Source organism: Gallinula chloropus, assembly GCF_964237585.1.
Source record: "Gallinula chloropus genome assembly, chromosome: 2".
In the NCBI taxonomy this organism is placed as follows: domain Eukaryota; kingdom Metazoa; phylum Chordata; class Aves; order Gruiformes; family Rallidae; genus Gallinula; species Gallinula chloropus.
The window spans coordinates 134870064-134883651 of NC_140086.1; the positions used below are offsets into that span (position 1 = coordinate 134870064).

Here is a 13588-nt window from a genome sequence, read left to right on the forward strand (position 1 = left end):
TGCTTATTTCCCAAATCAGACCTGAACTCTATCCTGAAAAAGCTAGGAACATGTCACAAGTGAGGCATACTCTTAAAAATCAACCATATAGTTCTCAGCATTCAAAATAATCTTAATATACTAGGTCTGTCTGAATACCTTTAGCACAACTTCAATACATTTTTTACTTCTTTTCCTTTACCTAACATCAGCAACAGAATCACAGAATCACAAAAAACATCAGGAGTTGAAAGGGACCTTGAAAGATCATCTAACCCAATCCCCCTGCCTGAGCAGGACCACCTAGACTAAATCACACAGGAACACATCCAGGTGGGTTTTGAATGTCTCCACAGAAGGAGACTCCACAACCTCTCTGGGCAGCCTGTTCCAGTGCTCCGTCACCCCCACAGTGAAAAAATTCCTCCTTATATTCACATGGAACTTCATATGCTCCAACTTTTACCCGTTGCCCCTTGTCCAAGGGGCAACACCCAGTCCTTATCCCTCTCCTAAAAAGAAGCATGGAGTTGTCCTCCCACTTCCATCTTACTTGAAAGTCAATAGACTTGAGCAGAGTTTGTGCAAGGTTGCAGTGGCACTACCTTGCACAACGATGAATACTACAGCAAGGACAAAGTCTCATTTTCCTTCCTTTCAATGGAGTGCATGCTTTGGTTCTCCCAACAGCCACACACTTCTCTCAATCCAATACAAGTTGTCTGGAAAGTGTTTTCCCCATCTGCTGCAGATTTAATTGTTCTTTTTTTGTGCCATTTACTGAAAAAGAGAACTTCAGTGTTTTGCTGCTCTTCAGCATTAACTATGAAAGAAGAACAATACTATTAAGGCATAAAATACACCTTTCTGGTAGCTGATTAAATTGGACTAGCAGAACACATGCTCAAATTCTACAGTGACTGATGGCAGATACTGAACTCAAGCTCAGTCACTCTCAGAGAATCACTGTGACCAGCAACGCCACCTGTCCTTTCTAGAGGCTCAGAGGACACAAACCCAGCTCTGCACACTGCAACCTCCAAGCTTAAGTAAACCCACAACAAATACAGTTTTTTCTTAAGTTTCTGATCCCTAGGCTCTGCTGTCAATAGTTCAAGCCATTGGTAAAGCCGGAGAAGTCTTTCATGTCATTATCTGTGCAGATGGCTGAATACTGAGTAAGAGTATTAACTCCCTCTACAAATGGAACCTTTTTGTTTAAATGCATTCCTGATGCAAATAAACAAAAGGGCTTTTTTCAGCATTCCCATCAGCTTCAATAGCTTTTTTTTTTATTAAAAAAGATGCAGCACAAGTAGTTCAAGGAAACAAAGAAAGGTCTTCAGTTTATCCCATAAGACAGCTACATACATATAGCAATACATGGTGACTTTGTACTGAAGAACAGGATTTATAGTCCCTGAAGTAAATGGTGATCTCTGTTTCATGTAGGTCTATAAATCTGGAACAAAAGGTTCACTTTTGCTCACTGGTCCATAAATCTTCACACTCAAATTCATCGCAAGACAACATCTTTCTCATATAATAATGGGCACGAAGAATATTAGGAGCATACAAAAAATTAGTTGACTGACTATCCAAAGAGTACCCAAGTCGCAACTGAAGTGAGAAAGAGAGGATATCAACAACAAAGTGTCACTTAGATGCACAGACTAGGGCAAAACTCAATCTTTTAAATGCACGATGACATCAAATTCAAAACATCACTCCTTCAGTCTTACCTGCCTGCATCAGTCTCCTTGAAGATCCCATCCTGGTTAGGACATAATTCACAACTAGGTGTGACACCACATTTGCACGCATCACAAAACCAAGGTTCTGTGGAATTCTCTGAAGCTGAGCTCATGATAGAGTCACTCTCTCCATCAACACCATAGCAACCTACAAAAAAAATGGAAGACTGATATAAGAAGAGACAATGGTAGAAGTAGACACTTGTCAGTTATGATTTCAGCAGGAATCAGACGTTATATACCTTCAGAGGAATGATACTGAATCTCAAGAAAGCTTACAATATTTTTACAAAGATTATATTTAATGCAAAATTTGTATTTTGAAGAGATGCTAATTGTCAGAAGTGATTTATTTCACATGACTGCCTTAGATTACAACTGAAAAACAAGAAAAAAGCTGGTTTACTTTATTCTTGCAGCAACACTTGGTCTTCTTCCAGACTATCCATTAAGAAAAGTGAAAAACCAAAACTTCAAGACCAAAGACATAGAAAAACCCCGATGCATTTTTTCAAATAAAGAAATGTACTTCAAGTTAAATGTTACAAGCTAAGGAATTTGCGAGCATCTGCAGGCTTCTCTGGGATACCCTATCACTATACTTATCCCTACAAATTAACGTTACTGGGGGAGGGCATGGTAGAGGTTTTTGGGGCTTTTTTTAGAGGTTGATTATGCAAGTAGTATCCAGTCAACAAATAAACTCTCTACACACATTCTGCAGCTAAAGGAATTACAAGAGAGTATACACATGAAATAAAAAAGAACCTCTATTTGCGTATCTGAGGCATTGTAGGACTTGGCTTTAAAGATCTTCCATAACTTCAAAACCAAACGATAGTTTGCAGAGCAGAGATTGACAGTTGTGACACATCACATAGGTGCCTGAAAGTTGTTTGGTTTTTTTAAGCATTAAAAATTCATTTTTACCTGGTTTTGTATGACTAAATCATTTACTTTCTCCATTCCTCTTTGGTATATCGCCTTTATGATTGTTAATCCCTACAAATTTAGGAAAAATTATCTTTAAAGTAATTTAGAAGCTTGTTATTTTGCATAAGTATTATTGTAGTATTATCACTGCTGCAAATGACAAAAAGGAAAATCTTAAAAGCCTACCAACACAAAACTATTTCTGCATATGCTATATTTTGAATTTTGTTATTCCATAAGACAAAAATATTATTTCATCATCAAGACTTAAATCACAGTAGAGACTTCATTAAGAGATTAAATTTAGCTATTTGTCAAATACACTGATCAAGTCAACGTTTGCGCTTGCAGAACAGTTAAATTATTGAATTCTGCAATTAAATAGCAACATGATTTGTTACTTTGGTTCATTACCCACTCACTGTAATAAAATAGCGTCTGCTGTAACTCCCCTTGTGACAGGTCTGCGTAATAGACTAAAGCTACATTCAGGAAACAAGCAATAACACTGTAGGAACAGTTTAAGAAATACAGTCTTTAATTACAGAAAGAGGTTCATCAATAAGAATTAAAATAAGAAGCCAGAACATTTCTTTTCATTATAAAAGGATCCCAGAATCAAACGACAAGTAATGTGCAGGAGTTCTTTCACAAACAAGTTTCATTAGGTATATAAAAGATCATATAGCTCACACATAACTCCACCTTCTTTATAATGTGGCATAAGCTTTAAGTAGTATTCCACAAAGTAATTTTTTAAGCTCTAGTAACACAATCTTTAATATACACCAGTGAAGCTACCTTTAAGCTACTACATTAATGCACACACAGCCCACTTGTATCAGAGTTTATGAATAATTGAGCTTTTTATCACTCCTACAGAGTTTTTATCAGATTAACAGTTTCCTAATTGTACTTATTAAAAATTACTTAACTATAGAAGCAGCAATACTGTCAGTCAATCCATATAGCAAAATAAAATGAGCTTCCTTCAAACACTGATGCTTCATCACCATTTGACATTAGTTACATTTGCTTCTCTAACTGAAGAGCCATCAGTCCACTAAAAGTAGAATGATGATTTCCCCAAACTGTTTCACCTTCATTCTGAAACAGCTGCCTTATTATACTTATCAGTCATTTATATCCAATTATTTTCTTATCCTTCCCCCTAGAAAATGACACACATGCTGTAATTATTTCCATCCTTACTGCATGTATTGACATTAAACATGGTTTCTATAACAATACAAATCTAGTTCTTTTTTTCAAATAGATAAAAAAATTGTCTGGATATTTTAAGTCCAATTTTTTGTATCAATCTGTACAGTAGTCTTAGAGACACCTTTAAAGGTTTAAGATCTCTAACACACAAGGAGGCATTTACTCTTTTCCTAACTGCCATTTAGCAAAAGCTAAGCACCAAACTGTTAAAACCAGCAAAAGGAGCGGTCATTAGCTGGAGAAAATAGACTAGATTACCATTAATCACTGCTGATAGATGCACAGAAGCAGACTTGAACACAACAGAACTGAAAGGGAAATTCACCCCTTAAGACTGCCATCAGCCTGGTGTACACTGCCAAATAAAACTACAGAATCAAAGCTGCAATACAAAACCTTGTTTGCTACAAGCAACAAAAAGGCTGCACTCAGTGGTAGCTTTTTATGCCCACACACATCAGGTCATTACCTGTGACTACGAGGAAAAACACCTTCTGTGCATGGTTTCAGAGAAGGTACTTTGTTCTTGACTGAGTAGTGGCGTGGACCAACTTCAGCACACTCCAAAGTCAGTCTGAAACCTACATAACATGCCTGGAGAGTTTACTTTCTAGGAGGTGTCTGGACTAAGGTATATAAATAGTGGAACAAAACTCAGGTTTATGAACAATACTTTTAAATATGTGATTAGGTAATGCACCATAAAGAATTTCTACTCAAGTCCTGGGAGCCAACAGAAGAAGTTTAAATTTGATCAAGTAACAACTTAGCACAAACAAAGAGCTGAGTCCCAAAATTAATTAGAAACCACTTGTTAAACTGTATTTTTATTAAGGATATGCATGTATTACAGGCTGCCCAGGAAGTCACCAACCCTGGATATATTTAAAACACAGGTAGATGAGGTGCTCTGGGATGTGGTTTAGTAGAGGACAGGTACAGTTGGACTTGATGATCTCAAAGGACTTTTCCAACCTAGCAACTCTGTGATTCTGTATTTTAACCCACAGTCATTTGATGCTTTGGGGTTATTCACTGATAACAGAAACTAAAGGGCAGGTCAAGTTTCATCAGTGTAGTATCCATATGGATAATACAAACTTGTGAAACAGCTGCACTCACAAAATATGTATGAATATGTATATGAAAATAATTAAATTCCTTTTTAAAAAAAAACCTACCAGCAAAAGTTCCTTGCAGGCCAAAAATATACAGCAAAGCAAAAAATCACTAGCAGCTCAATTTTTAAATAATAAAACTTTCATGGGTCAAAACCAGCAAAATAACTCAAAAAAATAATCAGTGACAAAATGTATTTGTTCTGATTGATGTAATTTAATATTAGATGCCAGATGTGTACAGTAACAAATGTAATGGGCGTTTTTTAAATGTCCAGGGAACACGAAAAAACACTTCATTTCAATTGAGATATGAAGGCAAAACCAGTTTCAGAACCAAATCTTAATACAGAAATGTATCAATTTTGCTAAAACCTTACATTTCAAGTAAGCATATTTGAAACAAGAAAAGCTAAGATCACTGCAGAGTTCACCTGGGATGTGAAAGTCTGAAGTCTGCTTCATCCAAACCAGAGCAAGGATATTAAACTGTTCTCCCACAAACAGTACTGTGATCACGTGTGGTAGTTATTCTAGAATAAATACATTAGTCTCTTCTGTGAGCTGCTCAAATTCTACATAGCATTAGGGTATTTATTGTACTAGATGTTTACTAATTCTGCAGCCTAATTGCAATAGATCAAAATTGCTACAACATACTGAGAAACAAAAAACCTCAGTACTTTACAGCTTGTCAAGAAATATTAACTGTTTTGTTATTAGCTAGCAACTATAATGAAAACCCTGGGAAAGCTAAGGAATGCTGCCCACCTAGGAGATGTCTGTAATGTCAAATTAAAAAATAGAATTTTTTTAAATTTCTCAATATGCTGACCTTATTTTTTTCTCTTGCTATCACAAGTTGTGATTCTAACTGCCAACTGAAAAGCTAGTTTGATCAGGTTAGCATCGCATTTTTAAAAATACATAATGCTATACATAGACAAAATTTAGAACTGTGGATAAACAGATTACCAAACAGATTTAAGCAAGCAGATCCAATAACAAACACTATTAAAAAATTCGAACTTGCAGTTCTAGGCAACACTTTCAGCAGCTTTTACTTCCCAATGTCAAGTAATATGACATGCTAAGGGATTCATATTTCCCTTAAGTTGAAACTGGGGAAAAAAATGTATTTCTACTGTACGTCTATACTTGAGTTTTTGTGCATGAAATCAGACCTAAGATACAAAATACACTCGGTAAAAAGATCTAAATGCATTCTTTGTCCAAATCTGTCTGAAAAGTTACAATATATAGACCAAGTTAAGAGTTTTTGAAAACAGCTGTATTTTTCTATTTTCCCCATTGTAATATTCTTTTATCTGTAACACACAATTACCTCTATAAATACATAACTTTAGGATCCTTCAAACTGCTGACTACAAGAAAGGTTCAACTTATTGCAGTCTGCCTTCTTTCCTTATGTTCAAAGAATTATTTTGGTCCCCTTGAAAAATTTTTAAAAGCATGACTTTTATGACTCTAAAACGCACCGACAAGCAGACACAAAGCGGGCACTTGATAAATCATCCCATTTAGTATTAAAGAGTTAAGCTGATGAGCCAGAAAAAGTTGTACAATCCAACTTTCCTGTATAAATTGCTGGCATTCAAACAGAAAACAATGTAAAGGCTGGGTACAAGCAAACATCCCAAGCAACATCAGGAGGTAATCTTTAGGTTCTTTCTAAAAGCACTGCGGTTGTATAGATGGTGTGACTACCTAAGGATTGAAAGGACAACAGAGGAAAGGATGCCCTTCCATTTTATACAGAAAATATGGGGGGGTTATTTCCTGATTTTAAAGTCCTTGTACTTTGTCAATAGCTTATTGTTTATGTGATTGTCATTAAAATCAAACTGCAAATACTTCAAAATGCTACCATTAAAACTATTGCTCTGAAATGGATACAACACAAGGAAATGGGAAGAGAGACCTAATTCTTGCCTTGGCTGCATCTGTTCCTCTGTCTCTCTGGGAGGATACTAACTCAGTGTGCGCTAGCTAACTACATCTATTCTAAAACATAATCTTATTATAAAAATCATGAAAACATGAACTTTAAGGTAAAGTGTTGCTGTGAGATTGCAGTATTTAAAATATATTACATTCAATCCTTAATTGGCTCAACTGTCTACTTTAAAGACATTAATCAATTCATGCATCATAACTTCAGAGCAGTATTTTTTATTTAATAAATGGTATTAAAGTATAGGATTTTTCAAAATTAATTTTTATACCAGACAACAGCAGATGAAGGTGACAAAATTAAAATGCAAAAAAAATTCTGCTACACTGTAAAGCATATGGCAACTACGCTATTGCTTTTAGCAAAAGAAATTTTATTCCCTGGTATACACATCACAGTGAAGAAAGAAACAAATCGAGAGGATGGAAAAGAAACAGCTGGATAAAACATAGAACTTCTCTCATTTAGTTCACAGCAACTAACCCAAGGGCAATAGCTGGCAAGTGTACTACCTACAGTTATGGCACATGCAGTGATACGCACCAGACATCATCTTCAGACATGCTGCAATCAATATGTCAAAAAAACTGACTGCACAGTTGGGGGTGTCCTGCTATTACAAGATCTTGCCACAAAGCATTTATCCAAAATGACAGATTAGCGTCTAAAGATTTTTATAAAAAGAAATGAGAATTTTCTCCAGACAGAAGTAAATACTCCAAAATGTAACTGTACTGCCACAAATTCAGTAAGAAAGACTTTTAACCTTAGCAATGTAAACATTTTAACATTTTTTTGGGGGGGAGCGTGGGGGAGATTAATAGGTTGACATATGAAATGAGATCATATTTGTAACTGATGGACTTATTAATGAATTACAGGCTGTTTAGACATAAAAGATGAAGGCAAAGTATAAAAGTGGGTATTAAATTAAGTCTTAACTTAGGCATTTTTAAAGGCAGTAACAGGTTTCTGTAATTCTGAACCAGTTACTCCACAAAGTTCATAGACAAGGACATGTATCTGCAGAGCAAAGATAGCTTTTGGACAAGTGTTGCAAGTCATGCAGGTGATATGAACATCACATAGCAACCAGATGCATTGGAATGAAAACTAAACTTCTAAGAACCTCAAAACATGTCAGTAAGGCAAGTGTAAGTATTTACTATGAGTCTGTGACTCTAGGCCTGAAACAGATTTCCCCTGTAACTCCTGGCCACATTGCTGTGTTCCACATGAGTGCTAGCAGAGCTATTCCCAGATGAGTTATGACCCCTCTCATCCAACAGAGGACCTCATGTAATAGTTGAGTAACACAAGTGAGCAAACCAAAATGAATACAAGTCATGACAGAACAGACAGTCACTGTACCAGGTACTCAAAAGGAAGAGGCACCAGTACAAAGTACCCAGGCACACAGCTGGAACAAAGGAGAATGGAGATCCAGACCCTGCCTGACTTAAAGCACAAGGCAGCAATTAATTACCTGCTGTACTTAGGGATCACCACTGGAAGGATCATGTATCACATGGGACCTGTCCTTTGACCAGTAGCTACAAGGAAACTAAGAGCCCCAACCACCACCACCCCCCCCAACCTACCTCCTGACACCCTGCCCTGTGAAGGAAGGGAGCCCTGGTGTCCAGGAGAAGCAGGCTCAACTCAAGGCCAGTATTTTCACAGCTATTGAGTAACTTCAGATTAAATACAGAGGTGGCCACCATAGAAAAACCTTTTACAGACATCTGAAAGGTTCTGTATGAGACAGAAATTTCAACTTCAGCAGAACAAAAAGGCACAAGCCAAGAGTATAAGATCCCTCCCTATGAAGTAAAACCATTTCTGTAATAGTCAACAAAGAGAAAAAATAAGGTCGTCAGGGAAAGAATAATCAAATCACCAATATCATCATTATGGGGGCCCCTGGGTGGGACAACAGTAGGGTGTGAAATAAATGCCCTTCTTTCCAAACAAATATCTACAGCGCTATAGAAAAGTAGAGAAAACATATCAATTTATAATACAACTTGAAATTGTATAAAAAAAAAAACCTATGAAGAAAAACCATGGGGTATTCCAGCAGCTTTGTTTGGACATTTATGGATAACAGGCATCTTGCATTTGAGATTCCAGCGAAAAGACAGCTGCTAAGTATCAAAATCAGTTCACAGGAAATAGGCATATTCTTCCCAATTGCAGGCAAACACAGGTAAACAACACTGCATCGATTTCTATCCAATTCATACATAGCAGCCTCTTCATTCAATAGAGTTTTTCAGAAAATGCACACAAAAGCTCAAATATTAGAACAAATTTAAGGACACAGCATGGTGTCTGCAGCCACAGCAATCTACCTACTAAAAGAAACCTGCAAAAATAAGAAAAAAATCTTGGATTCCAATGTACTCACAAAATAGGCTCCCTTATTACTGGAACACATCTTTCAAACTACAAAGCAGCTGTGCACAGAAGTACAAAGGACCCCTTGGAACACAGCTCATGTCCATGATCTGGGCACACAGTCATGAGGTACAGATTAAAGCAAATGACATTAAGGTTAAGCCTTGCCTTTATTAGGATTTAAGAAAAGGTCTCACGGTTGCAAGCAATGTTTATACAATTAGATAGTAAGTATTTCTTCAACTACTACTCAACTGAGTTGAACGATTAAGCCAACAGGAACAGAAAGTAATTGTTGCATTGCATTTTGTTTTTTACTGCAACTTCTTTATGCTAGTCTGTGTCTTCATTTATTATTCATGAATTCAAAAGTAATACAATGACCCAGTGACCACTGGGCAGGAGTACAGAAATCTCCAAGTTACAGAACATATATGTATGTCTAAGATCACTGAATCAAACTAAAGCCTAAAATGTTCCAAATATTCTAAAAAAAAAGCCCTTTGATTTGCTGCAAGAAGTTAAACAAATTACTTAGAAAAGCTCTGATTTAAAAGCAGGACCTACTCTTACTTATCATTATAAAATATCAAAGTTCAGAAAAAATGCACCAAAATAAATGTTTATTTCCACTTAATACAATGTTACTGTATTTACAAATTGATATACATACATATCTAGCAATGAAACATACACATAAAATGTCACATAAACATCCAACTGCATCCAACAGTTTTGAAGTTCAGCTTGTTGCCCAGGAAATTTATCACTTTTATCAGTCAGTTACTTCTACCTACCCAGACTGCTTATTTAAGACTTTACCTATTCAAACAGAACCTTGCAACTGCTTTAAATACTTTAAACAATATGTATTATTAGAATAAGTTGTAAATAGCTAAACTTTCAACCTTAAGTGTGAAAAATTAACCAACATCCTTAGTCAATTAGCATTTAGAGACTGTAGAACTTACCATAACTAGCAAGTTTAATTTTTCACTTTGTTGCAGTAACAAGAAAAGAAACATATAGACATTATAGGTTTTGTATCAGTGGGGCTATAGGGAATCTTTGCTATAATACTTTACAAAGAATGACAGAAATTACTTTTAGACAGATTTTGAACTACTAAAATTCAAGCAACTTTTGAACTATGGAACTATTTTCCTGTGGAGGGAAGCCAGCTATAAGCTTACCTTTTGTAGGGACAAAGGTTTAGTAAATTAAACAAAATGAGAAAGTGATCTTTTGGGAATTTTTAAGGCACCTCTCTGGAATAAAAAAGAAATTTGCCATCATTTTATTCTATAAAGGCAGAAGATAATTTTTGTGTCACAATCATTCTGCACTTTAACATGACATCTTTCAGAAGAATTTTCAGGGAGCTCCATGGCTTTATGGTGTAAGCATACCAACTCTATAAAACGTTTGGGGAATCCTCAAATAGCCATACATAATTATCATCAAAAGACACTTGCATACTATTTTTCATTTCTCATGAGTTAATATCAGACTGTGCATGGGGAGGGGAGAAAAATCTATTAAGATCCTATAAAACTAACTCTTAGTACATCTCAAATCAAATATATTATGCACATTACTTTCCAAAAACTTCAGAAAGAGGAATTCTACAAACACACCAAGACACCTAAATTTAGGAGCCTAACACTGGTTATATTCAATGAAGACTTAATGCCCTCAAACACACCTAGAGTATGATTCAGCTCATCATAAATTAGCTCAATTAAACTGCTGTCTAAACTCCACTGGCAGTACTGATTACCTCTTCAAAGGACCACAGCAGGAGTTCAGGAGTTACAGTACATGCTGACACTTAACAAGAGACACTTGAACCTCAGCACACAAATTACATCCTCAGTTTCCTAATTAATGGTAAGCAAAGAATTCAACCACAGCTTAATGTGTGGAAAACAAACACCACCAACCCACCCCCCAAAACCACGAAAACAATTTTGAAAGAATTTTTAACCTAGTATGGGAAAACAAAAGGGGTGTAGAGGATTAAGAAAAACACTTTTTACCTGGCATTCTGAACAGCTCAAAAATATTGAACTAGAGGAGTTACAGAAGTTGAATATATGCTTTTTATGCTTTTGAAGAAGTCTACCTTCATTTAATTTCAAGGACTGATGTAGCCTATTTCATTTCTCTAAGAAACCTTAAAAAGGTGAAATCCTAAAAAGAAACCAACTTGTAAGTAAAAGCCATGGACAATTCCTTTCCCTCCTCATCCCCATCTCTCTGCCTTTTTGGTACAGCAAAAATAGACCTTTTACTCTTGTGATCTTATACCACAGTTATGCCATCAAATTCATATACTGAGAAAGAGGTTAAGACAAAAAAATAATTTAATATCCTGAAGCGCTGAAAATACAATCTATAGCTCCAGTATTTGCACACTATGATTCATCATAGAGGTATCTGTAGATGACACCCTAGCCTGTAGTTACTTCGCTGTATTTGCTTCGCTGAAGTCGAAGGCGGCTGTTTCACCACCAGAAAGGATCCAAGTAGGACTACAAAAGATTTCCTGCCAGAGTTCAAAGACTTCATTTTTTTGGAAAGCAAGTAAAAATATTAATAAAGGCAAAGAATATGCTTTCTTCCCACAACAAGAATGAAGGGTTGTATTACCTTCATGCACTGTTATTCCACAGTTGTCACACTGGATTATTTCATCGGCATCTTCACTGTTATCTCCAAGACAAACGCAACAAATCAAAATATGGTCCATTTTCTGGGAACTCCAATTTTGAGACTTCTCAAGGATCAAGGAGTCCTAATATTGAAAAATGAAGAAAAACAGATTACATCAGAAACTTGAATTTTATTTAGAACAAAAGATCTGTTATTTGCTCAATTTAAAACAAAAAAAGGAAAAATATTTTCATAATAATAAGACTTATTAGTTTTCAAAATATTCAAACACTTCACCCACAAATATAAGAGCTGGGAAAAAGGATGGATACAAGCTGATCTCAACATACCCAGAGATCTGTTAAGATCCAAAGGCCAGAGGAGGTTCTTATTACCTCATACAGAAACATGTATGTCTCTAAACCATTTATTCTACCAATATTATTTCTACAAAGAGGAAGAAATACACACATCTAAGAAAACATTTAAAAGCAAAAAACCCCTCAAACCAAAAAACAAAAATACCAAGGCCAATGGTGACCTTCAAGTGTCCCAATATTCAGAAAGGTCGTACCACTTCGTCAAAAGTTGCACCTTCAAAAAAATAGTCACATGGATCTGAAAAATCTGAAAATAAACAGCTATGACAAGCCTGCCAAGTCTTCAGTTATGTAAAATAAATTACCAAATCAGTTCCATTTCGTTGTAATGCAAATATATGCGTCTCTGTGCAAAACTGTATGATTTATTAAAACTATAAATACTTATTTTCTTCTTATTATATACAGGAGTAAGGACTTGCTCTGTTTCGGCAACCTTCACTGTGAACTTGAAATTAATGTGGCATTTGCTATTAATTTCTCTAAGGAAACGCAGAGACGTATTTCACAAACCAAACAAAGCTGTATGTTGAGTTTAATTTTTTTTAAGACCGTCTCTTCTTCAAAGTTTCACAGCTTCCATAAATTTTCTTTTATTTTTCATACTAACTACTTCTACTGGTGATATGAAGGCGTACAGGGAAGTGGAAAATTAGGCACACTAGTAAAAAAAACCTAATCATTGCAGGACAAAGTATTAGTTTCAGAGCCAAGGCTGACAATTCAATCTTAAGTGGCATCCATTCAAAACAGTAGAGATCTGAAAATATTCCATAACTGCTATGATATCCTACCAGGAAAAAAAATAAACAGTAAATAATTATGGTAGAAGATGCCCTTTGAAATATCTTTCATTCCAAACACAGGATTCTGATACAAAACATACCACCAACACTGCCTGTTTAGCCTAAACAGGTAAAAACTATCATGACTGCTACCTGAAGTAGGTGCTCTTCCTCAAGTATTTTTATTTCTGCCACTAATCTACACAATTATTTCATAGCTAAGTCTCTTTGTACTTTAGGTTTATCTGGACAAGTATTAAGGAGATAAGGGAAGTAATCTTTGTTTACTTTTAAAGAAAGATTAAAAGGTACAGTAACTTTACCACCTAAAGCTGGGCTCACGTAACAGAAGTGGCTTGTTACAATGTTTTTGGTGTAGATCACA

At 35.7% G+C, this 13588-nt stretch overlaps 1 protein-coding gene across 1 annotated transcript in view; it reads right to left on the minus strand.

The window, feature by feature from the left end:
- The window catches only part of PHF14 (PHD finger protein 14), a 162991-nt gene that overhangs the window by 134851 nt on the left and 14552 nt on the right, over window positions 1-13588 (minus strand). Inside the window, exons 4-5 of the mRNA XM_084260183.1 lie at window positions 12036-12180; window positions 1722-1881 (exon numbers count right to left, since the gene is read on the minus strand). Of these exons, the coding sequence (XP_084116309.1) occupies window positions 1722-1881; window positions 12036-12180 (305 nt within the window). The remainder of the gene's footprint in view (window positions 1-1721; window positions 1882-12035; window positions 12181-13588) is intronic.